This window comes from Pseudophryne corroboree, chromosome 1, assembly GCF_028390025.1.
Source record: "Pseudophryne corroboree isolate aPseCor3 chromosome 1, aPseCor3.hap2, whole genome shotgun sequence".
Classification (NCBI taxonomy): domain Eukaryota; kingdom Metazoa; phylum Chordata; class Amphibia; order Anura; family Myobatrachidae; genus Pseudophryne; species Pseudophryne corroboree.
In genome coordinates, this window is record NC_086444.1 from 424091240 (window position 1) to 424119026 (window position 27787).

General features: G+C 43.9%; 1 protein-coding gene across 2 annotated transcripts in view; it reads right to left on the reverse strand.

Moving 5' to 3' along the window:
• SMTN (smoothelin) overlaps positions 1 to 27787 on the reverse strand; it is a 291316-nt gene that overhangs the window by 139722 nt on the left and 123807 nt on the right. For both annotated transcript variants that reach the window (XM_063913408.1, XM_063913409.1), the window contains exons 2-6: positions 12696 to 12853; positions 4974 to 5064; positions 2121 to 2199; positions 1583 to 1674; positions 95 to 194 (exon numbers count right to left, since the gene is read on the reverse strand). In XM_063913408.1, coding sequence (XP_063769478.1) covers positions 95 to 194; positions 1583 to 1674; positions 2121 to 2199; positions 4974 to 5064; positions 12696 to 12853 — 520 coding nt within the window. The remainder of the gene's footprint in view (positions 1 to 94; positions 195 to 1582; positions 1675 to 2120; positions 2200 to 4973; positions 5065 to 12695; positions 12854 to 27787) is intronic.

Here is a 27787-nt window from a genome sequence, read left to right on the forward strand (position 1 = left end):
GGGGAAGCGTAGCTTTATGCAGATCGTGCAGGGTACTCATCCACAATAATGTTTTTCCTTTTCTGATTATCCTAATTTGCTATTAAAATCATACCAGTCATGCCTGTCTGGCTGCCTCCATTTTGAGCATTACGGAGCTCATGGATCTGAGCCTTGATATTCTGCCTTTCTTCCAAGTCTTCTCTCTCGTGTGCCTACAAGGAGAATCCAGAAGTCATGTATTAGTAAGTACAAGTCTAAGCTTCCAATGCTCAAATGCCTACAGCAGCTCATCCACACCTATAAACTAGATATAGAGGCTAATATTCTAGAAATGTCTATCAAATGGGGATAAAAACTATGGCAAAAAAAAAAAAAACACACAAAAAAAAAAGGGAGAAATTGCTATACTGTGTGTGTATAGAAAATAAATTATATTATATTTTATATTAATTATATTTTATATATTATATTAATTATATTTTATATTAATTATATTTTATATTTATATACAGGTTGAGTATCCCATATCCAAATATTCCGAAATACGGAATATTCCGAAATACGGACTTTTTTGAGTGAGATAGTGAAACCTTTGTTTTTTGATGGCTCAATGTACACAAACTTTGTTTAATGCACAAAGTTATTAAACATATTGTATTAAATGACCTTCAGGCTGTGTGTATAAGGTGTATATGTAACATAAATGCATTATGTGCTTAGATTTAGGTCCCATCTCATTATGGTATGCAATTATTCCAAAATACGGAAAAATCCCATATCCAAAATACCTCTGGTCCCAAGCATTTTGGATAAGGGATACTCTCTCTCTATATCTATATATATATATATCTATATATATCTATCTATATCTATCTATCTATCTATCTATCAAAAAAAAAAAAAAATATATATATATATATATATATATACACATATACACACACACATATACATACACACATATACATACACACATATACATACATACACACATATACATACATACACACACATACATACATACATACATACACACACACACACACACACACACACTAGGTGATTCTACGGGCGCTCTTCACACCGTCGTAAGGGGCTACGCACACAGGGCCTGATGAATCACCTAGTAGGTGCTGTGGTTGTAGTTAATCACTATCCTTATGTTATGATGTTCTAATCATACTTTACTTGATTTTATTACATGTGACCTTTATATTCTGTGTTTATCCTATTGTAAACCAGTATAGATATTTTGCACTAAAAAAAAAAAACCAACACATGTAAAACAGATTCAATGAAAGAGAATCATAACAAGTGAAATCTATCATGTTGGTGCAGGACTCCAGGAATGTGCAGTCTCTAAATGCCTAGCATCTGATGAGGTGCATCCTGCATAGCACCTCAGCTGTCAGCAGGCAATTTCAGGTAAACATTCCGTCCTTGTACAAGGAGTTATTGTAGTAATGTGCAGAAACCTACATAAGGATTTCAATTAAGTAAAACCAAATATCAAATTACATTTAATATTGTTTTTAATAACAATTCATAATGTGTTTTATTGAGCAGAGTTTATATATTTCTATTTCAGAATTGTGGTTACCAGAGAGGGAACAAGGTCGCCAATATTCTCTAGACAGTTGGACTTGACACTGCCCCGGTGAGTGCCGACTAGCATTCCAGCTAAGGATACCGCTGAAATCAAGATAGACAAGTTACATATGCGATGATACAAACATCTGTATTGGTAGTCACAGAGGAAACTAAAGCTACATGACAACAAAGGAGTGCTGATATGTCCTTCAGTTGCAACACGGGGATCAGTAGGATATCCTGGCGGTCAGGAAACCAACACCAGGACCCTGACAGCCAGAATACCAGTGGCAAGCGCAGCGTGTCACCTTGCTGGCTCTCCACGCTTCGGGCCTGTGGCAACCTTTGGTTGCCACAGGGCTATATTCCCCCTCGGGTGATGGCGTGGACCACCAACCAAGTGGGGGATTATGACCACCAGTATTTCACCAGGTGTCGGGATTCTGGAGTCGGTCTCCTGACAGCCGGGATCCCAACAACCGGCAAATTGAATGCCTCCCATAACACGCACACGATGAAAGTAGTTATATAAAAATGTATACTGCTACCTTCTATTTCATCATTGCGTATTTTCCGAATAGCTGCTCGGATTAGCTTCCGCTCTTCATACTCTGTGGCCCCTCGAAGCTAGGATAGAAGGGACATATAAGATGATGATCAGTGTGTGTGCTGCATTGAATGCATCTACTTGCACATGCAAACTGGAACAGAAGCTTGGTCAATGGCATAATAAATAACTGTCCTCTATTTGTACAAAGGGTGTGCAACAAGTTTCTCGATACGCAAAAAGTATATTTACAAAAAAAAGGTGAGCATTACATTTTTTCAATGTATTCGTGAGGAGTCTATGGGCCTAATTCAGACCTGATCGCTGGGCTGCATTTTCGTACAGCGGGTGGATCAGGTCTAAACTGCGCATGAGTATGCACCGCAATGCGCAGGTGCGTCACACGGGTACAAAGCGGATCGCCGCTTAGCGATAGGTTTGTGCGAATAATCCACTTGCATGGGCGTTTCCAAGGAGATTGACAGGAAGAAGGCGTTTGTGGGTGTCAATTGACCGTTTTCTGGAAGTGTTTGGAAAAATGCAGGCGTGTCCAAGCGTTCGCAGGGCTGGTGCCTGACGTCAATTCTGGTCCCGGACAGGCTGAAGTGATCCCAGCGGCTAAGTCCTGGGCTACTCAGAGACTGCACAATTTCAACAGCTCTGCTACACATGCGTTCACACACCTACACAGCTAAAATACACTCTCCTGACGGCGGAGACTATCTGATCGCAGCAGTGCTAGCGATCAGGTCTGAATTAGGCCCTATGTAAAGTTGCATGCGCTCAAAAATCTTGGTGAAGCAGCTGGAACAGCACGAGGCAGGTATATCTTCTACGTAATGGATGATGGTCTACACTGCAGCTTCTGGTGACTGATCGAAAGTATCTTGTGCTTGATTTGTGGAATACAAAGAAGTCTAAACAGGGGAGTGGTCCTGGGGTGCACACCGGTAATGAGAGGTGCGACCCTGCGGAGACCTTTCAGTACTGCATACAAAGACAAGGTTGTAAGTGCACAATTCAAACACTACCAACTGATTAATAATAATTATTGCAATAAAATGTTAAATTTTGAGCGCGGTTCTTCGCATAGTTATGGCTATAAATAATGGCTCGCCCACCACATCCACGTGACCTCTTTAAATGGGCAAGTCCCAAACATATTGGAGTGTACAAGTCAAGTGAACGGGACACCACAAACCCAAGCAGCTGAGTGATCCCAGGGCAATACTAGAGTGAAAAAATATATAGAGAAAAAGTGAAGATGGGTTAGTCAGAGGTAAAGTAGTGAGAAGTGAAGGTGGGAAATGAGTTACACTGAAACACACACAATAGGGATGAACGGAAATACGAAAATAAGTGTTAACCTGTGTTGCTCCTGAGGCCAAACAGCCACATTAGTCCAGGTGTACCCACACACCAGAAATCCACCCCCCATCTGACAATCTAATATACATTTGTGCAGGACTCGCCTTGCTCTGCATGCAGGAACCTAATTAAAACCAATATATAAGGACAGGTGGGCATGGGGGTGCTACCACCAGGCAGAAGGGATCTCCGGCCTTCTATTGTGTATGTAAAAAGCAGTTATTTATGGCCATAACTATGCGAAGAACCTCGCTCAAAATGCAAACTTATATTGCAATAATTATTATTAATCAATTGGCAGTGTTTGAATTGTGCACCTGCAACCTTGCCTTTGTATGCAATATAAAGAAGTTGCAGGGGGCCTCTAAGTTTTTGGATGCATTCATGGGTCAGAAAATTCATCAGTTTACCAGACATGTGGGCAGGCGCACTGTTGTGATGGAGATGGGCAACATGAGCACAAATTCTTCTTGGACAGTGCCCGGAAATGGCCTGCCGAGGTTCTGGAAGCATTAGTTGGCGTACCAGTCCCCAGTGATGCTGCGGTGTTGCAAGAGTGGTACGGTAGCAACATTATTTTATTTTAAGGCCAAGACATGACCAGTCTTGGCCAAAAAAAAACAGCCACCATCTGCTTAGCCATGCTGCGCTCATGCCGGAACTTCTGTGGCAGCCCACCTTCAACTAGGATCCACTGGGCCAACTGTTTGGTCTCGGGGATGAAACTGTATATCTAGGATTCATTGCTTTTCATGGAGTATCAAGCATATTGATCCCGATGAGATGCCCATCTCCATTCTATAATTAGACAACGGTCACCCTGACATCCATCTCAACTATGGCCCAACAACGTTGTCCTTTGTGATAGGAGACACAGGTCGGCAGCATTGCTCGTAGTATTCCAGGGACAGTCAACTGTACTGAAATTTTGCAAACCACTTATACACAGTGGTTCGGTATGGTGCTTCCTACCAAAAAGCAACTCGCAGATGGTCAAAAAACTGTCATGCTGTGGCAGACCTCTCTTGTAGTCGTAGAAGATCATTGCTCTTCAGTGGCCACTGTTGAGCTCCATAATGAGTTTGTGAAGGAAGTGAACATGCTGACTTCTTCGGTGTGCAGTGCTGCTTATGGCCCACATTCAACATTCCATAGCAATGCAAATGCAGTAGGTGGTGTATGCACACCTCCTTGCTGCATTTACGGTTGCAGCCTGGGATCAAACATTGCAACTATTGGTCGTGGTGTTCATCTGTGAGACTGCAAGCTGAGTAAGCAGGGCGGTTCGCGAGGCCAAAGAAACTGCGTCTAGCGTTAGGGTGTAGATCTGTATAATGCACCAAATAAATACCACTTGGCACAGATTTTGTATTCCTTTAAAATAGAACTTAACTCAAAGCTATCGAAATGCAGTTATATCAGGGCTGATTATTGAAGAAATGTGGGTTATGTTACATTCTCATAACAGACATTGTGCAATACGTACCAGTGCCGTCAGCTCATCCACATTGCTCATCTCCTGCAGTCTTCCTGCCAGGGCGTTCAGCGCTCTCTGTTGCCCTTCTTCCCTGTCAGCCCTTCACAGAAAATAAAATCCTAGTCAGATACTAGATTATACATGGCAATAAGTTGCACCACCTCCCTGGTAGTAATGTTCCTAAAAATGCAAGCAAAAATAAGAATTTACTTACCGATAATTCTATTTTTCGGAGTCCGTAGTGGATGCTGGGGTTCCTGAAAGGACCATGGGGAATAGCGGCTCCGCAGGAGACAGGGCACAAAAAGTAAAGCTTTAGGATCAGGTGGTGTGCACTGGCTCCTCCCCCTATGACCCTCCTCCAAGCCTCAGTTAGGATACTGTGCCCGGACGAGCGTACACAATAAGGAAGGATTTTGAATCCCGGGTAAGACTCATACCAGCCACACCAATCACACTGTACAACCTGTGATCTGAACCCAGTTAACAGTATGATAACAGCGGAGCCTCTGAAAAGATGGCTCACAACAATAATAACCCGATTTTTGTAACTATGTACAATTATTGCAGATAATCCGCACTTGGGATGGGCGCCCAGCATCCACTACGGACTCCGAGAAATAGAATTATCGGTAAGTAAATTCTTATTTTCTCTATCGTCCTAGTGGATGCTGGGGTTCCTGAAAGGACCATGGGGATAATACCAAAGCTCCCAAACGGGCGGGAGAGTGCGGATGACTCTGCAGCACCGAATGAGAGAACTCCAGGTCCTCCTTAGCCAGGGTATCAAATTTGTAGGATTTTACCAACGTGTTTGCCCCTGACTAAATAGCCGCTCGGCAAAGTTGTAAAGCCGAGACCCCTCGGGCAGCCGCCCAAGATAAGCCCACCTTCCTTGTGGAATGGGCATTTACATATTTTGGCTGTGGCAGGCCTGCCACAGAATGTGCAAGCTGAATTGTATTACACATCCAACTAGCAATAGTCTGCTTAGAAGCAAGAGCACCCAGTTTGTTGGGTGCATACAGGATAACAGCAAGTCAGTTTTCCTGACTCCAGCCGTCCTGGAACCTATATTTACAGGGCCCTGACAACATCTAGCAACCTGGAGTCCTCCAAGTCCCTAGTAGGCGCAAGGCACCAAAATAAGCTGGTTCAGGTGAAACACTGACACCACCTTAGGGAGAGAACTGGGGACGAGTCCGCAGCTCTGCCCTGTCCAAATGGACAACCAGATATGGGCTTTTTTGAGAAAAAAACCACCAATTTGACACTCGCCTGGTCCAGGCCAGGGCCAAGAGCATGGTCACTTTTCATGTGAGATGCTTCAAATCCACAGATTTGACTGGTTTTAAACCAATGTGATTTGAGGAATCCCAGAACTACGTTGAGATCCCACAGTGCCACTGGAGGCACAAAAGGGGGTTGTATATGCAATACTCCCTTGACAAACTTCTGGACTTCAGGAACTGAAGCCACTTCTTTCTGGAAGAAAATCGACAGGGCCGAAATTTGAACCTTAATGGACCCCAATTTGAGGCCCATAGACACTCCCGTTTGCAGGAAATGCAGGAATCGACCGAGTTGACATTTCTTCGTGGGGCCTTTCTGGCCTCACACCACGCAACATATTTTTGCCACATGTGGTGATAATGTTGTGCGGTCACCTCCTTTCTGGCTTTGACCAGGGTAGGAATGACCTCTTCCGGAATGCCTTTTTCCCTTAGGATCCGGCGTTCCACCGCCATGCCGTCAAACGCAGCTGCGGTAAGTCTTGGAACAGACATGGTACTTGCTGAAACAAGTCCCTTCTTAGCGGCAGAGGCCACAAGTCCTCTGTGAGCATCTCTTGAAGTTCCGGGTACCAAATCCTTCTTGGCCAATCCGGAGCCATGAGTATAGTTCTTACTCCTCTACGTCTTATAAGTCTCAGTACCTTAGGTATGAGAAGCAGAGGATGGAACACATACACCGACTGGTACATCCATGGTGTTACCAGAATGTCCACAGCTATTGCCTGAGGGTCTCTTAACCTGGCGCAATACCTGTCCCGTTTTTTGTTCAGACGGGACGCCATCATGTCCACCTTTGGTATTTCCCAACGGTTTACAATCATGTGGAAAACTTCCCGATGAAGTTTCCATTCTGCCGGGTGGAGGTCGTGCCTGCTGAGGAAGTCTGCTTCCCAGTTTCCATTCCCGGAATGAAACACTGCTGACAGTGCTATCACATGATTTTCCGCCCAGCGAAAAGTCCTTGCAGTTTTTGCCATTGCCCTCCTGCTTCTTGTGCCGCCCTGTCTATTTACGTGGGCGACTGCCGTGATGTTTTTCCCACTGGATCAATACCGGCTGACCTTGAAGCAGAGGTCTTGCTAAGCTTAGAGTATTATAAATTTACCCTTAGCTCCAGTATATTTATGTGGAGAAAAGTCTCCAGACTTGATCACACTCCCTGGAAATTTTTTCCTTGTGTGACTGCTCCCCAGCCTCTCGGGCTGGCCTCCGTGGTCACCAGCATCCAATCCTGAATGCCGAATCTGCGGCCCTCTAGAAGATGAGCACTCTGTAACCACCACAGGAGAGACACCCTTGTCCTTGGATATAGGGTTATCCGCTGATGCATCTGAAGATGCGATCCGGACCATTTGTCCAGCAGATCCCACTGAAAAATTCTTGCGTGAAATCTGCCGAATGGAATTGCTTCGTAGGAAGTCACCATCTTTACCAGGACCCTTGTGCAATGATGCACTGATTTTAGGAGGTTCCTGACTAGCTCGGATAACTCCCTGGCTTTCTCTTCCGGGAGAAACACCTTTTTCTGGACTGTGTCCAGAATCATCCCTAGGCACAGCAGACTTGTCGTCGGGATCAGCTGCGATTTTGGAATATTTAGAATCCACCCGTGCTGTTGTAGCAGTATCCGAGATAGTGCTACTCCGACCTCCAACTGTTCCCTGGACTTTGCCCTTATCAGGAGATCGTCCAAGTAAGGGATAATTAAGACGCCTTTTCTTCGAAGAAGAACCATCATTTCGGCCATTACCTTGGTAAAGACCCGGGGTGCCGTGGACAATCCAAACGGCAGCGTCTGAAACTGATAGTGACAGTTCTGTACCACGAACCTGAGGTACCCTTAGTGAGAAGGGCAAATTTTGGACATGGAGGTAAGCATCCCTGATGTCTCGGGACACTATATAGTCCCCTTCTTCCTGGTTCGTTATCACTGCTCTGAGTGACTCCATCTTGATTTGAACCTTTGTAAGTGTTCAAATTTTTTTAGATTTAGAATAGGTCTCACCTAGCCTTCTGGCTTCAGTACCACAATATAATGTGGAATAATACCCCTTTTCTTGTTGTAGGAGGGGTAATTTGATTATCACCTGCTGGGAATACAGCTTGTGAATTGTTTCCCATACTGCCTCCTTGTCGGAGGGAGACCTTGGTAAACCAGACTTCAGGAGCCTGCGAAGGGGAAACGTCTCGACATTCCAATCTGTACCCCTGGGATACTACATGTAGGATCCAGGGGTCCTGTACGGTCCCAGCGTCATGCTGAGAGCTTGGCAGAAGCGGTGGAACGCTTCTGTTCCTGGGAATGGGCTGCCTGCTGCAGTCTTCTTCCCTTTCCTCTATCCCTGGCCAGATATGACTCTTATAGGGACGAAAGGACTGAGGCTGAAAAGACGGTGTCTTTTTCTGCAGAGATGTGACTTAGGGTAAAAACGGTGGATTTTCCAGCAGTTGCCGTGGCCACCAGGTCCGATGGACCGACCCCAAATAACTCCTCTTCCTTTATACGGCAATACACCTTTGTGCCGTTTGGAATCTGCATCACCTGACCACTGCCGTGTCCATAAACATCTTCTGGCAGATATGGACATCGCACTTACTCTTGATGCCAGAGTGCAAATATCCCTCTGTGCATCTCGCATATATAGAAAATGCATCCTTTAAATGCTCTATAGTCAATAAAATACTGTCCCTGTCAAGGGTATCAATATTTTTAGTCAGGGAATCCGACCAAGCCACCCCAGCTCTGCACATCCAGGCTGAGGCGATCGCTGGTCGCAGTATAACACCAGTATGTGTGTATATACTTTTTATATGATATTTTCCAGCCTCCTGTCAGCTGGCTCCTTTAGGACGGCCCTATCTATAGACGGTACCGCCACTTGTTTTGATAAGCGTGTGAGCGCCTTATCCACCCTAAGGGGTGTTTCCCAACGCGCCCTAACTTCTGGCGGGAAAGGGTATACCGCCCATAATTTTCTATCGGGGGGAACCCACGCATCATCACACACTTCATTTAATTTATCTGATTCAGGAAAAACTACGGTAGTTTTTTCACATCCCACATAATACCCTCTTTTGTGGTACTTGTAGTATCAGAAATATGTAACACCTCCTTCATTGCCCTTAACGTGTGGCCCTAATAAGGAATACGTTTGTTTATTCACCGTCGACACTGGATTCAGTGTCCGTGTCTGTGTCTGTGTCGACCGACTAAAGTAAACGGGCGTTTTAAAACCCCTGACGGTGTTTCTGAGACGTCTGGACCGGTACTAATTGTTTGTCGGCCGTCTCATGTCGTCAACCGACCTTGCAGCGTGTTGACATTATCACGTAATTCCCTAAATAAGCCATCCATTCCGGTGTCGACTCCCTAGAGAGTGACATCACCATTACAGGCAATTGCTCCGCCTCCTCACCAACATCGTCCTCATACATGTCGACACACACGTACCGACACACAGCACACACACAGGGAATGCTCTGATAGAGGACAGGACCCACTAGCCCTTTGGAGAGACAGAGGGAGAGTTTGCCAGCACACACCAAAAACGCTATAATTATATAGGGACAACCTTATATAAGTGTTTTCCCTTATAGCATCTTTTATATATTTCTAACGCCAAATTAGTGCCCCCCCTCTCTGTTTTAACCCTGTTTCTGTAGTGCAGTGCAGGGGAGAGCCTGGGAGCCTTCCCTCCAGCCTTTCTGTGAGGGAAAATGGCGCTGTGTGCTGAGGAGATAGGCCCCGCACCTTTTTCGGCGGGCTCGTCTCCCGCTCTTTAATGGATTCTGGCAGGGGTTAAATATCTCCATATAGCCCCCGGAGGCTATATGTGAGGTATTTTTAGCCAAAAAAGGTTTTCATTTGCCTCCCAGGGCGCCCCCCTCCCAGTGACTGCCGTGTGAAGTGTGCTGAGAGGAAATGGCGCACAGCTGCAGTGCTGTGCGCTACCTTAAGAAGACTGAGGAGTCTTCTGCCGCCGATTCTGGACCTCTTCTCGTTTCAGCATCTGCAAGGGGGCCGGCGGCGAGGCTCCGGTGACCATCCAGGCTGTACCTGTGATCGTCCCTCTGGAGCTAATGTCCAGTAGCCAAAGAAGCCAATCCATCCTGCACGCAGGTGAGTTCACTTCTTCTCCCCTAAGTCCCTCGTTGCAGTGATCCTGTTGCCAGCAGGACTCACTGTAAAATAAAAAACCTAAGCTAAACTTTTCTAAGCAGCTCTTTAGGAGAGCCACCTAGATTGCACCCTTCTCGGCCGGGCACAAAAATCTAACTGAGGCTTGGAGGAGGGTCATAGGGGGAGGAGCCAGTGCACACCACCTGATCCTAAAGCTTTACTTTTTGTGCCCTGTCTCCTGCGGAGCCGCTATTCCCCATGGTCCTTTCAGGAACCCCAGCATCCACTAGGACGATAGAGAAATGCCATTTTAGGAAATAAAACATTTCACAGGAACCAGCTGTAATAAAACAAAATAACCTGATCTCTTAGAATATAGCAGATGCTAACAGATTTCAGAGACACCAGTTATGATTACTGGGGGTGTGGTACCTGTGCTCACCTAGTATTAGTACGGAAATAGATGACGTTAAGCGTTGTGTATATCTATGCCTTTTATTGAGACACAGTGCTCAGGCATAAAAGGGTGTAATGCATTCAAATAGCAAATGATACAATAACAGTAATTGTTAGCACACAGGTGATGGATCACAATTAGGATCAAAGTCCAGATGTTGATGTCACACTGAAATATAGTAGGAATTTGTAACTGAAAGTTAGTACGTAATAGTAATGATCAAATAGGTTCCAAATGCTGATTCCAGTAAAAGTGAGGCGTTCCTTTGTTGCACAATGGTGCTGTGATACAGTAGATGTAAGGGCCTCTGTTTTAGAGAGCGGGCGTCCCGAACCTACATGTACAGTACTCACACCTTCGGTGTGCTATGGTACACTTTACTGGAACCAGCATTTTGAACCTATTTGATCATGACTATTAAGCACTAACTGTTACTGTATCATTTGCTATTTCCTTACTAACACTAGGAGGTGAGCGCAGGTACCACTCCCCTAGTAATCACCACTTACCAGACGAGTTTGGACAACTCATTGGTACCAGCTGCCCCGAAACAGGAGACCGGACACGTTGTTGCGCTGATCAACCCACTCCCCAACATATTACACCAGTTATGAGCTAATGTAGAAGCTTCGTAATGACTGAACAATTGTGCACATGGAACAGTCAGACTATTATATATTTGACCTTTTCATAGTACATAAAGTCATAAGTCAAATAATCAAACATACATAACATCTGAACAATTTACTTTGCTCAAATGCATTATATGTAGTGAGTAGCGCGAGATTACCAGATCACATCAGAAGTAACAGTATTTATGATCCCCCTTTGATCTTTACTACTACTGGTGCCGATTCTAAAATTGCTAACATTGTAAATGAAAGGCAACTCTGATAAAAGCATTGTATTTACAAGTGTACAATCACAACCAACATCCCCTTGATATCTTATGTCCTCATGTCTGCCTTGACTATTCACCTATGCCAACTACTGAAGTCTCATATCTGCTCTCAGGGGTCAATTCAATTAGCCATGAATAAGATGAACCAATGTGTAAGTACAGCTATATGCCGTTGGACTCGCAGATTGTTTGTAGCCCAATAGGAATGAGACAAAAATGTACGAGTCTGGGGTGAGATTGGGCCACAAGGGGTGCAAGTCACAGGGCTCTTGGCTTTTGTCTCCACACCGTTAAAACAGCAATGGATGCTAGCAAATCAAGATATGAGGGCTCCGCTGCCTGTTGGTGTATCAAGTCGAGTGCTGATACGTAACCACTTGCTTAATTCAGTGACAAGAAAGAAAGAAAAAAAAAAGCTCACATCACCACAAACACATTGGTGGTGATTCAATTCATTTGTGGGAATTTAATTCCTGTGATAAGCCCTGAGGCTGCATTTATCACAGATCTCTGCTCGTACCACTCTGAGGTGAGCAGCTACCACTTCAAGTAGGGCTTTGGGCTGGTTGCGAGCACTGGGCGTACCATAACTGCATCGCTCCCGGCATAGACGCTGCTTAACATGGCTAATTCTGGTCATTCTCACAGTCATTTATTCAAATAGCTCCTAGAAGCTAAATTCCCACTAATGACATGGATCACCACCATTGATAGACAAGGCTGAAAAGTTTTCCCAAACATGTGTTACATCATACAGAACATAGACTGCTTCTATGTTACAGTACACCCCAATAACTTTAAAAGGTGAAGCATGAGCTCTATTCTTTTTATACTTCTAGAGTTACCTTTACTGCAGTCTATCATATGTGCCAAAGCTTCAGACATTAGAAACCATGACCTCACATGGTAAGATCAGGTGCACCACTATAACCTAGATCAATAAAAATATCTAACAAACCCAGGCTGATTCTCCTTGTCCTCCTGTCCATTGTTCCGCTCTGATCTGAAGCGTTTAGAGGCCAGTGCTTCCTCACATCTCTCCAGTTCCTCCCGGCGTAGTTCCCGAATTGCCGAGCGGATCTCCCGCCTCTCTGCTAGGTCCATGGTAACTTCCAGCTGCAAAACACACAGAAGACACATGAGTGCTGAGCCAAAAATGAAAACATGCTAGGGATTTGAGGATTTAGACAAAGTAAACTGTTATGCATATAGGATGCTAGATGACCACACACGCATTACCATTCAGATCTTCCATATTCAAAACAATCCGAGCTATTAATTTTAACAAAATTTGTTTATGGAAAATTAGATTTACAACCCATGACTGGAACAACTTACTTATAAAGCAATACCGGATTGCAATGCAATGTACCAAAACTATTTTACATACACTTACAAATAAGGCTACCACATCACATTTAGTTGGCTGTTTTACTGATGACACATTTATCTGGTGAAATAAACATACAATTATACATAAATCTTTCACATGATTCTCTACATCTCGAACCACTCGACACCCCAGCATGTGCTGTGTAAGCTTCAGAGGCACAGAGATGCCTCAATCCCCCTTTCCCCACACCTTAATTTCCACATGACATCCTGTCGGGTCATTCCACATCAAATCAACACAGCCATTTTCATGACCATCACCGATTTCAATTAAATTTGCTGTTCTTGTTAGGTCTGATGACAAACTAATTTACACCAAATTTCAACATCAGAGGTTGGATATTTTTGGAGGTGGAGCCATTTAAAAATGAACAAAAAATGCAATTTTACTGCCGCAGGGCTCTTTTAGTTTGCCTGTAACTTGAGTTCTAATTAAGACAGATGAAATTAGTGTCATTTTGAAGCTTATTACTAGATCTTTTCACTTAGGTTATTAAACTTTTTTTTTTAGTACTTTCACCTCAGTTTTTTAAAATAGGGATATTTTCTCCCATATTTTATTTAAACATGTACCAAATTTCACTTTGGAACTCCCATGGGATAATGTGATAATTTACTGACAAGAAGGCAGCTCAATTATACATGTATATATATATATATATATATATATATATATATATATATATATATATATATATATATATATATATATATATATATATATATATATATATATATATATATATATATATATATATATAATCTATATATCAGACCAGGTTTTGTTCATGCTTTCCATGAGTTTAGTTTTGAAGTTGCATACAGAGTTTCTCTTTCTGTAATGGTGTACACACGTCCTGTTGTAGTCATTGGGTCTACTGTTAGTATATCACAACGATGAACTAGAAGAATGTCGGGTTTCCCTGGTTATTTGTATGATAGGGATGGTCCTTGTGGGTGGAGAAAGCGGACCTTTACTAATTAGTACTTTTCATCTACGTCAAGAACACATACTACCCACCACTCTGCATCATACACACAAGTGACAAATCCTTTAATGTCTTTAAATTCTACTTCGTTCCTCCAGTAAACAAACTTGTTCCACTTTCGAAGATGTAGAGTAGGAATAAACTTTAGTGTTAAGGGAATAAAGGAATGTAGTTTCTGGGTTCCAGCAATTGTGCGGGATTGCTCAAATCGAGCTTCCAGGAACTTCTCTTCTGCCTCGTGGTCAGCTGAAGTGGCGTACTTGAAAGAGACAGCTGGAACATTCTCAACGGCCCAATCAAACAATTGTCGAGGTGTCATTATTTGTTGATCGTACGGCCTTTGGAGACTGGCTCGTGGAGCTAATCTTTTCACAGTGCCACCAACTCCATCACATGCCCCTTTTCCTTGGGAGGTGGCTGATAAGTGCCACTCGGCTGGAATTCTAAAGTCTTGCTCATGACAGCAAAGATTAATGAAATTCTTTCGATTTTTATACTGAGAGGCAGCTTCATCTGAGAAATAAATGATCTTTATAACGATGGGATACTTTTCCTTAACAAATTTATGAGTAACCCCTGGAATAAATGAACTGCAACAGTATCATGGTGAAGGCAGTCTGATATAATAAACAAAGCTGGCATGCTTTAGACTCCCTGCCTCATCTATGAAGTATGCTACACAAGGATGAAGAGTTGCTTGTGCGTTATTCCAGTGGAACCTTGCACTTCGTCTTGCAGTACAAACTAATAGTTCTCAGCAAAGTCGCAGAATACCAAAAACTCCCCTGGTTGCAAACTTAATTTAAGGTCTGCTTGAAAAGACAACTGTTGTCTGGCAATAAAGGAATGGTGCAGTATTTGTAACTCGTCACAAAAAGCGTCCAGAAAGTCATCAGATGAATACGTAACTGTCAAGATTAGAACGGTCAACAGAGACCCATTGTTTGTAAGAAATAGTATCCATCATGCTGTCATCCATTAACTGCCTCAACTGTTCCTTAAAATGTTTGAGGCGGTTGGCATCTTCACATTCATTACACTCATTAAGGTAGCATGCTGGCTGAGGAGGATTGCATATTATCATCATCGCCAAACAATCCTTACACGATTTCAATGGGATCTCTTCCTTTGATGTCAAATCAGAAATCTTTGCACCTAATATAGAGTTTGACATTCTGGTGGATGGTGCAGACACACTGAATGTGTACCACTTCCTCCAGCTAAGGTGCAGTATTTGGGGCGAAGTTCTGCTAACTTTGAAAACCCTAGACGTTGCAGCGGAACCTTTTCTTTAAAACAAGGTATATCCCTGGTTTTGGATTAGGTTTGGAAAGTATACCTCTCTCTTTAACAAGCTTTTTAGCTACACGAACCATAAAATTGGATGCTCCAAACTCCTCCTCCACTTTTTTAATACTCCAACTTTTTACAACAGGACGTGTGTACACCATTACAGAAAGAGAAACTGGGAGAACTCAAAAAAAAAATCCCTATTTTAAAAAATTGAGATCAAAGGTCATGGTCAAAGGTTATTAATCTTTTTTTAGTAGTACTATACCTTACTAAATTAAAATTGACATGAAAAGATCTAGTCATAAGCTTCAAAATTACACTAATTTCATCTCTCTGTCTTAATTAGAACTCAAGTTACAGGCAAACGAAAAGACACCTGGGGCAGTAAATTTGCATATTTTGCTCATTTTTAAATGGCTCCACCTCCAAAAATATCCAGCCTATGATGTTGAAATTCGCTGTAGATTAGTCGTCGTCCCCCCCCCCCTCCCCTTCTACTGGTAAACCAAATTTCATAAAAATCGGAGAGGGTCAGTAAAATGTTTAGGTTTTTTTGAGTTGATTTGATATGGAATGACCCTGTCCCCAAATCAGCACAGTCCTCTAAAACTGTACCTCTGCTAAGCAGCAATATTTAAAACCATACTAAGTATTCACCGTGTGACATGCCATGGCCCTTCTCATACAAGATCATTTATATATTAGCCTGTGATATGAAGGCTAGGGGGTATATACAATTGAAGTCGGATCCATTCCAACATTCAATTGTCGGACTGGATCCAACCTGGGCTGTTCAAATGACATCTCAATTCGACTTTTAAAAGAGCCGAATTGAGATGCGGGGGGGGGGGGGGGGGGGGTAGGTGAGCAGGGGAGCAGCGCTACAGCTATATAGCCACTGCTGTAGCGCTGCTCTCCTCCGTCTGCCCCCCCCCCCCCCCCCCTGTCTCTCTGCCTCTCCAGTCCCTCCTCTCTGTCCCTGCATCACAGCCGCCGCTCACGGCAGCAGCCACCCAGCTGGAGCCGGGTGGGATATCATATCACACCCCATAAACATTCATAGATTTCCAGAAGATTGCTCAATCTTCTTTAAAACAAGATAATGTTTTATGCATTAAAATCAACTTAAGAGTAATACTGCATGTTTAGAACTTAAAAATTCCCCATGTGCTTCGAGCAGTAGTGCTGCAACAAAAGCCGAGGTGGTCACTTTACATCCCAAAAATGTTCAGTACTTGCTGTTGTGCGCACCCCTGGGATCCTTCGACAGTCAGATGTTAAATCTTATTCCAGTTTCTGACGGGGACAACTTCCTTTTAGTCCTCGCAAAACACTGGACAGGCATAGGTGTCCTCTTTCCTAGGGATGGCTTGTGTGGTTCACCTGCTGTTACACAGCCACACAGTATCTGCCGTAGACTCGCGGCTAGCGTGTAGTGGCGAGACGAGCTGCTTGACGAGCTGATCCCAGGGGTGCACACAACAGCAAGTGCTTGAACTATTTCTAATCACATTTATTGCTACCAGATAAAGTGGCTTTCTAGAAACCTAGTAATTCATACGTTCTCAAACTCGGTCCTCAGGACCCCAACAAGGCATGTTTTCCAGGTCTCTCCCCAGAATCACAAGTGAAATAATCAGCTACACTTGTGGATCTATTAAATGTTAAACACCTGTGCACCTGCTAGGTGACCTGGAAAACGTGAGCTGTTTGGGGTCCAGAGAACAGAGTTTGAGAATCACTGTAGTAAATCATGCACAACTTATTTGGAGCACCAGAGGGCAGCTGTGAGCTGGTAAATGTATTGCAGGAAATGGAATGTAGATATAAATAGGAGATTGAAAAAGTCTGGCCAGGTTTAAAATTTGCCAATAAAATTTGTTTTCAAGTCTACTTATAGATTGCCTAGGGAAAATCAACTTGGCAATATTTGCAGAACTTGGCAACATCAGGAAATGTTATGGTTCGAGTTCATTTGAATAAAACCGACAAGTTTGTGTTTTTAATGACCGTGCAACATTTTTAGCCATGTATAAATAACTGCAAATAAGATGAACACTAAGCTTTGCTAAAACAAACAAATGTGCTGAATCATTACCATAAAACCCAAAAGGATAAATACTCCAAGGGAAAACGAGGCTGGGAATAAATAAATTAATCAAACATGTCACAATATTGACTATACGCTTTCAGTTAATAAAGCATTCTCAAGGCATTTAAAAAGAAAAACGCAAGAAAAAAAGAAAAAAGAAGGAAAACCCACCACACACAGTCCTCAACACCCACTTTATTAGATGACAAACATGAGTTGGCTTTCATTGCTTATGATTGTTTTCAGCCAAAAAAGTTGGGGTTTTCATTTTTCTAATACAGAAACAAATTGAATTAATTATCACGGGAGGGGATAAATTAGAAGTTCTTAACACAAAAGACCCTGAAATGGTATACAAAAAAAAAAAAAAAAAAGCCAAATCTTTCTCTTTATTAAAAATAAGAAAATAAATACTACAAACAGGATTTTTACATCTTGTTTTAATGGAATGCAGTCAATTTTCTGGCTGTCGGGATACCGGCATTCAGAATACAGACGCCAAAATCCTGACAGCTGACAATGCCGCCAGCCGGAATTCTGGCATACCAGGGATATTCCCACTCGTGGGTATCCACGACACCCATAGAGTAGGAACCGATCCTGTGTTGAGCGCAGCAAGCCAACTAGCCCGCAAGGGGACTCTTAGTGCTCGCCTAGCAGCTGGCATTCTGGCGAGCGGGATGCCGCTGCTGTCAGGATATGGACAGTAATACAAACCGTACCGTTTTAATACTTAAAGCACAAATAAGCGGTCCATGGTCTGTATGACAGCGTAGCCAACACTAGATCACGGAAACATGTCAGTCCGATAATCGGAACGCCTTTTTTCTAAGAGCGATGTATAGAGATCACCATTTGCAGCATGAAGTTGGCTGAACGATGTTTAGATTTTTTTCAGCTGTTGTGGTGACATGGGGTTGTTCGCTCGGTAGAGGGGTGTATAGGTGCTTAATCAGGATCCAAACACAGCTCTTCCAGGTAAATAAATGAAATGGTGCTTTACTGGCAGCAATAACTGGAACAGAACAACTAAGTGCTTAGCCTCTGTGCAGGACACTATCTCACTGCTTGACCACTGCAAACCTACTAGGGTTTCCTGCCCTGCAGTTCTTACAGTTTTTGATCAAACTGACTGTTTGTGCCAAAGGTTGAAGTTTATTGTCAATGTGCGGAATTCAAATGCTATTCTGCCGGCAGCCAGTAGATGGCGCTCAGATAGGGTTATTTGTGGCTAAACCCTACCTTTCTGGGCACGATCTGCGCGAAAAAAAAAAAAAATTTAAATTGTTCCTCGCAATCTCCTGACACTTTAGACAGGAGATCGCAGGTGCAAAACAATTGAATAATCGCCCATAGTGTCCTAACAAACCACTATTATGATCCTGGAGTATGCACTTACTCCAATTTATTCCCTATACTGGGAAACATTTTCCAATCAGCATTCCATTCAGACATCACATGTTGCCCTGCAACTCATTCAGTCTGGTTATTAAACCAATCTGTTTTAAGTTGTGTGGACTGCCCTCTATTACAGACTGCTGGCACCCACTGTATAGGATAGGACAATAATAAGGAGATCAGATTTAAGGGTATGTTACCAAATTCAGCTGTCTGTCACTAAATATTCTGCCACACACACACAAAAACAAACACCCTCTGTCACAGTCACCGAGGTCTCTTGCCACCATGTTGGTCATAATAAGCAGCTGTGGTAATCAGGCAGGATGACGTCAGGATGTAACTTGCTTTAAACATTAAGCACAACCTCTTGCTTTCAGTATTCCTGTGCTCCTTATTTATCCAGGTGTTACGTACTGTATGTATATATTGAGAAACACAAACCTCACACACATAACTATACCAACTTCAAATGTAGGCAGATAAACTCAGATGGGCAAACGTACTACTGTATGGAGACCGCACCACTCCTGCAGTGAGAAATCATTTACTCTGAAAAGACTGCTCACTGCATGAGAATGTGGCCAAAAGTCTATGAACGGTGCAGGGGGCACGTGTGTTGCAATACAAAATGCCTTTGTACTAGAGGAATGCAGGAAACTCCTGTACATAACTTGGAGAAGAAGAAAAAGTCACCAAGTGACCTATAAAAGTTGGAATGGGTTTATGGAATATTTCTCCTTGCTTGAGAATACCATGAAAACGTTTGCTGTAACACATTACTATCTAATCTCTTCTGGCAGCAATTATTTCAATCACTGAAGAATGCAGATTTCCAGCTGGGAAGATGGATGAGCCCTGGTCAGGTACACGCTTTAAAAGGCAGAACAGCCAAACTGGATACATTTAAACACCACCAAATAACGGGACTAAATATAAAAGTATGATATCCTGTATATAACAATTTCCATATGTCATTTGACAAATGTCAATACATACACCATTAAAAAAAAGCAAGACAAAAAAAAAAAAAAAAACACCACGGGGATAGAACCCCTGGATATGACTACTTGTTTGAATATATGCAAAACCTTTATTCATTTTCACATATTAAAGTAAAACGAGCCTAACAAATAAGAATTTTGAGGTAGATGTATTAAGGTGAAAGATAGCATAAGGAAGGGATAATTGCAAGGTGATAAATGCAGCAGCCAGTCAGCTCCTAACTGTCAATTTACATATTGGAGCCGATTAACTGGTGCATTTATCACCTTTCACTTATCACTGGTTTAACACTTCCTCATGCCTTCTCCAGGTTAATACATCTGCCCCTTTGTACATTTGCTATAAAAGCAAATGCAATGCATTGTTTCTCAGTAACACCGCCAGCTGTGCTCTGATAAGCCTAATAACATAAATAACAATTAAAACCTGATCTTGAAGTACATTTCTAAAAAAAAACAACAAAAAAAAAAAAACGGTCAATAAACCTTTTCTGCAAAAAAAACATTTAGCACTAAAAGATGTGGGGACATAGAATTCCTGCAAGGGATGGTGTTCAAATAAACCCAACAGCCCCTTGAGGACTGTGTACCAGTAGGTGGGAAAATATCCTCCCATGTGAAGAAAGTCTGAATATATTATGAATCTGTTTTCCCACTACGTTCACATATCCAAGCGCCACGTTTCATAGATTGGAGAAACCTCACGCGCTACACATGCACTGATCCGTGGATTACAAGGGATTCATACTCAAGCAGATTTTTTAATTAAAATGCATCACTAAAATGTTACTAATTAGGAGATTACGCAAATTTCTCATATTGCTCTACTCAATCTTACAAATCGTATCGCCTGCCATTAGCAAGCTGGTCTATCCTGCCAACCCAAAACATTTACTATACTTTCCAAAAATGCAGAACTGCCATTATTGAAACTGCTGTGACCAAATAAAGGTGAAACATTACATTTTATGCTTGTTCTGTACAATACAATAAAAAAAATAGCAAATTTTAAAAAACAATTTTATTACCACTTTATATGGGGGCGATTAAATTATTTATGCACGCTCTAGCTCCCGTCTGAAGTGACGGGAGATCTAGGGAGTTGGTGATATCTAATGGTTCTTTTTTAATGCACTGTTCACGCCCATAAGTGTCTGGTTCAGCTGCATACAATGGCTAAATCCGACAAAAGTGCTATGCACGACGTGAAAAGTGTCATTTTATGCGGCTAAACATGGTACTGCAGAGCGCGATACAAAAAAAAAAACTGGATTTTGATTACCTACCAGTAAATCTTTCTTGCAGTCCGTAGAGGATACTGGGGTCCATTTAGTACCATGAGGTATAGACGGGTCCACTAGGAGCCATGGACACTAAGAATTTGATAGTGTGCGCTGGCTCCTCCCTCTATTCTCCTCCTACCAGACTCAGTTTAGAAATGTGCCGAGGAGACGAACATACTTTGAGAGAAGGATAGATAAGGATAGTGGTGAGATCCCGAACCAACAAACACACACACACACGAGGAAAGCCAAGCTAACCAAACTTGGAACAGGAACAGCAACAGCTGAACCAACATTACTTAACCAAGTAACAGTGCAGGACGAACGAAGCACTGGGCAGGCGCCCAGTATCCTCTACGGACTACGAGAAAAGGGTTTACGGATAGGAAATTAAAATCCTATATTCTCTTACGTCCTAGAGGATACTGGGGTTCCATTTAGTACCATGGGGATGTACCGAAGCTCCCAAACCGGGTGGGAGAGTGCTGAGGATCCTACAGAACTGATTGACCATACTGAAGGTCCTCAGAGGCCAAAGTATCGAACCTGTAGAACTTTGCAAACATGTTTGAACCTGACCAAGTAGCTGCTCGGCAGAGCTGTAAAGCCGAGACACCCCGGGCAGCCGCCCAGGAAGAACCCATCGACCTAGTAGAGTGGGCCTGTACAGATTTTGGACATGGCAAACTTGCCGTGGAATAAGCATGCTGGATAGTAAGTCTAATCCAACATGGAATAGTCTTTGAAGGAGGACACCAAATATTATTGGGATCTGAAAGAACAAACAGCAAGTCCGTCGTCTTTCTGTGACGAGCTGTTCTTTTCACATGCACCTTCAAAGCCCTCTCAACAGCCAAAGACTTTGAAGTAGCAGAAGTGTTGGTGACAACCGGGACCACAATAGGTTGGTTGATGTGAAACGCAGACACCACAATAAGAAGCAATTGCTGACAAGTTCTGAGTTCAGCTCTGTCCTCATGCAAAATTAAATATGGACTTTTGTGAGATAAAGCCCCCAATTCTGACACGCGTCTTGCTGAAGCCAAGGCCAACAGTGTGATGGTCTTCCACGCAAGATATTTTACGTCCACCTCCTGTAACGACTCAAACCAGTCCGACTGGAGGAAATACAGCACCACATCGAGATCCCAAGGTGACATGGGAGGTATAAATGGAGGTTGGATGTGCAGAACACCTTTCAAGAACGTCTGGACCTCAGGGAGAGAAGCCAATCGTTTCTGAAAGAAAATGGACAAGGTCGAAATCTGGACTTTTATGGAGCCCAGACGTAGATCCACATCTACTCCTGCTTGTAGAAAAAGCAGGAAACGTCCTAGATGGAATTCCACCGCAGAATATTTTCTGCTCTCACCAAGAAACGTATTTCTTCCAAATACAATGGTAATGCTTTGATGTTACCCCCTTCCTGGCTTGGATCATAGTTGGGATAACCTTGTTAGAGATCCCTCTCCTGGCTAGAAGCAGCCGTTCGTACCAGGCCCTTCTTGGCCAGTCCGGAGCAATTAGCATTGCTTGAACCTTTTCCCTTTTTATTCTCTTTAGAATTCTTGGGATCAGAGGAAGTGGAGGAAACACGTACACCATCTGATAGACCCATGGAGTAGTCAGGGTGTCTACCGCCATCGCCTGTGGGTCTCTCGACCAGAAACAATACCGCTTGAGCTTCTTGTTGAGACGAGAGGCCATCATGTCGATCTATGGATATCCCCATCGACTTGTCAAGCATCTGAACACTTCCGGGTGAAGGCCCCACTCCCCCCGGGTGCAGGTCGTGTCTGCTGAGGAAGTCTGCTTCCCAGTTGTCTACTCCCAGAATAAAGACTGCTGACAATGCCACAGCGGAGGAGAATTCTTGACACTTCCGATATTGATGCTCTGCTTTATGTTCCGCCCTGTCTGTTTATGTACGTCACCGCCGTCACATTGTCCGACTGGACCTGAATGGCCTGATCTTGAAGATGTGAGGCCTGCAGAAGGGCGTTGTATATGGCCCTGAGTTCCAGAATGTTGATTGGAAGAATGATTTCCTGACTTGACCATCTTCCTTGAAACTGCACCCCGAGTGACTGCTCCACAACCTCTGAGGCTTGCGTCTGGTTAGCAGAATCCAGTTCTGGATTCCGAACCTCCGACCCTCAACGAGGTGAGAAGTCTGTAGCCACCACAGAAGGGAGATCCTGGCTTCTGGTGACAGACGGATCCTCTGGTGCATGTGAAGATGCAATCCGGACAATTTGTCCAACAGATCGAGCTGGAAGGGTCTTGCGTGAAACCTTCCATATTGAAGAGCCTCGTAAGAGGTCACCATTTTCCCCAGAAGGCGAATGCATAGATGCACCGATATCCGGGTTGGCTTCAGGACATCCCAAACCATCGACTGGATTACTAATGACTTTTCCAATGGAAGGAGCACCTTCTGCGACTCCGTGTCCAGTATCATTCCCAGGAATGGGAGCCTCTGTGTTGGCTCTAGGTGAGTTTTTGGAAGATTCAGAATCCACCCGTGATTCTGGAGAAGTTTGGTTGAGAGAGCAATGCTGTCCAGCAACCTCTCTCTGGACGGTGATTTTATCAGGAGATCGTCCAGGTATGGAATTATGTTCAGTCCCTGTTTGCGAAGTAGAAACATCATCTCTGCCATCACGGTGAACACCCTCGGTGCCTTGGAGAGGCCAAATGGCAGGGCCTGGAACTGGGAGTGACAGTCCTGCAGTGCAAACTATAGATAAGCCTGATGAGGCAGCCAGATCGGAATATGAAGGTACACATCCTTGATATCCAGAGATACTAGGAATTCCCCCTCCTTTAGACCTGAGATCACCGCCCTCAAAGACTCCACCTTGAATTTGAACACTCGCAAGTACGGGTTCAACGACTTGAGGTTCAAAATTGGTCTAACCGAACCGTCCGGTTACGGTACTACAAAACAAGTTGGAATAGTACCTCTTGTTTTGCTGATGAGGTGGAACTGGAACAATGATGCAAGTCTGTACCAGTTTCTGGATGGCATGTTGTAAAGTTATACTTGCCTCTTGTGAAACTGGCAAGACCAATTTGAAGAATCGGTGAGGTGGGAGCTCTTGGAACTCCAGTCTGTAGCCCTGGAAAACAAGATTTATGACCCAGGGATCCTGGCACGAATTTGATCAGATTTGACTGAAGAATTGTAGGCGAGCTCCCACCCGACAGTCTTCCAGGCATTGCAGTCCACCGTCATGCTGAAGTCTTTGAGGAAGCAGAAGAAATGTGTGTAAAACTCTGCAAGTCCTTTATTTACATCACTATTGTACAGACTGGTGTCGGATTAAATGTTGCTTTACAATGGTAGTTTGTTACCCTTTAGAAGTTTAAGAAGGTATCAATCATTGATGTAGCTGGGTATAAAAAGTCAATCCATTTCTCTGGTGGTTTCCTCATATGTGACAACTTGTATTGTAAGGTTTCTGAAGTGTCAGATTGAGGTTTTATTTTTTTGTGGTTTTAAAAAGGTAGACTTACCATAGTTAAATCTCTTTCTGCGAGGTACATTGGGTTCCACAGGGAAAACATTGGGGTGTAGAGTTGGCTCTTGATCCAGAGGCACCAACAGGCTAAAGCTTTGACTGTTCCCAGGATGCACTGCATGGCCTCCTCCATAACCCCGCCTCCGGACACTGGAGCTCCGTTTTGTTAACTAGTCCAATGCAGTAGTAGGTAAAAGAGAAGACAGATGTTAGTCACAGAACCACATTCTCACGACAGGAGAAGGAACCAGCGGCTAATGCCATACAAGCCCAAAGAAGCTAAGTGCGTCAGGGTGGGTGCCCTGTGGAATCCAGTGTAACTCACAGAAAGATTTAACAATGGTAAGTCTACCATAAATCTCCTTTTCTGCAGCGGTGTACACTGTGTTCCACAGGGAATACATTGAGGATAGGGAGGCCAATCCCGGACTGTTTTTTCAATCCCGGGATTCGGGATTGAAAAATGCTTAATCCCGGGATTCCCAGGATCTCGGGATTGAACTGTACTATAATCTACAGTCCCATTTCAAATTCAGATAAAAAAAAAGAAGAAAAAAAAAAGAAAAAAAAAAGGAGAACATACTCACTACAGTAAGTAAAAGGGTCCCCAAGGTTGAGAGGCAGGCAGCTGCGGCGTTCACCACACACCATTCACAGTTCACCAGCTTTGTATTGATGGCAGGTGGACTCACTGGTGGGCAGGAGTGCAGACGCGGCGGGCACGGCTTGGGCTGCGCAGCATGACCTTGCTGACATCACGCTGCGCACAGCAAGACAGCCGGGGTCGGGCAGCGTCTGAGGCTGACCCAAGCGCTAGAGCTCAGCGGCGCTGCCCGGCCAAAAAACAGTAATGCGCATGCGCACCATAATCCCGTGAATCCCAGGATTGGAGCCTCCAATCCCGGGATTCAAATTTAAACAATGCACAGTCAGATACTGGATGTATATCTCAGAATACTTGTACTAAATGTTCAGGTAGAAGTACACTTGTTCTTAACCAACACTGTCTAAATTGACATGTAGACTACTTAAGTGACTGTAAATGCACAGCTTTGAGCAAACAGGCAGATTTACAGAGGAAACATTGCCCTGCAGTCCCGGAGATCAGCAGCAGCTACTTGTGGAAAGATGGCGCCCAAATCTTTCAGGTAGTGAGGGAGAGAAAGGAGCAACTCCAGGGCGGGGACACCAGCAGTAGATGGCGCCCAGATATGGGGTAGGGGCTACAGGTCAAGCGCCTTATGCCCTATGCTGGTCCTCACCACTGGGTACTGTGGAGCCTTGTTAAAAGGATTTTTGTGAAATCCGACCTGTGTTCCCTGTCCTTGTGGATATAATGGGGTCCCTGCTCTAACACAGTGTCCATGCCAGCGTTGTGACCCATCTCCTAAGACCGCGACTGGAATGCGATTTCGGTGGGTCCCACCTGGGGCACCCTCTTACCTCCTCCCAAAGAAGCAGCCACGCGATGCTGGGGAGCGCCAGCGGCGTGTGCCTGAAAACAGGAGCGCCTCCACCGCAAGTACCCGGGAACCCGTCCAGCGGGAGTATGCAGCACTGCTGGGGAGGTGCTGGAGCTGCAGCACAGTGTCACTAGGACATAGAAGATTCTTCAAGGGCTGCAGCACTTTTAACAAAAGCTCTTTTCAGGGCTGCCTAGCGCAGCCCCCCGTGTTAAGTGACCTGCTCTTCAAGCAGCAACTTACAAACTGAGCACCAGTGTCCAGAGGCGGGGTTATAGATGAGGCCATGCAATGCATCATGGGAACAGTCAAAGCTTTAGCCTGTTTGTGCCTCTGGATCAAGATCCAACTCTACACCCTGATGTATTCCCTGTGGAACACAGTGTACCCCACTGTAGAAATAACTTTAAGCATTAACCCACGGGGGTATTCAATCAGAAGCGAGGGGGATGTACAGTAGCTGCCAGCAAGAGTGCCCAGAGCTATTCAATTTACCGCACTGTAAACTAGAGATGAGCGGGTTCGGTTTCTCTGAATCCGAACCCGCCAGAACTTCATGTTTTTTTTCACGGGTCCGAGCGACTCGGATCTTCCCGCCTTGCTCGGTTAACCCGAGCGCGCCCGAACGTCATCATGACGCTGTCGGATTCTCGCGAGACTCGGATTCTATATAAGGAGCCGCGCGTCGCCGCCATTTTCACACGTGCATTGAGATTGATAGGGAGAGGACGTGGCTGGCGTCCTCTCCGTTTAGAATAGATTAGAGAGACACTTGATTTACTAATTTTGGGGAGCATTAGGAGTACTCAGTACAGTGCAGAGTTTTGCTGATAGTGACCACCAGTTTTATTTATAATCCGTTCTCTGCCTGAAAAAAGCGATACACAGCACACAGTGACTCAGTCACATACCATATCTGTGTGCACTGCTCAGGCTCAGGCCAGTGTGCTGCATCATCTATTATCTATATATAATATTATATATATCTGTCTGACTGCTCAGCTCACACAGCTTATAATTGTGGGGGAGACTGGGGAGCACTACTGCAGTGCCAGTTATAGGTTATAGCAGGAGCCAGGAGTACATAATATATTATATAGTGAGTGACCACCAGACACACAGTGCAGTTTATTTAATATATCCGTTCTCTGCCTGAAAAAAGCGATACACACAGTGACTCAGTCAGTCACATACCATATCTGTGTGCACTGCTCAGGCTCAGGCCAGTGTGCTGCATCATCTATATATATTATATATCTGTCTGACTGCTCAGCTCACACAGCTTATAATTGTGGGGGAGACTGGGGAGCACTACTGCAGTGCCAGTTATAGGTTATAGCAGGAGCCAGGAGTACATAATATTATATTAAAATTAAACAGTGCACACTTTTGCTGCAGGAGTGCCACTGCCAGTGTGACTAGTGACCAGTGACCTGACCACCAGTATATATAATATTAGTAGTATACTATCTCTTTATCAACCAGTCTATATTAGCAGCAGACACAGTACAGTGCGGTAGTTCACGGCTGTGGCTACCTCTGTGTCGGCACTCGGCAGCCCGTCCATAATTGTATATACCACCTAACCGTGGTTTTTTTTTCTTTCTTTATA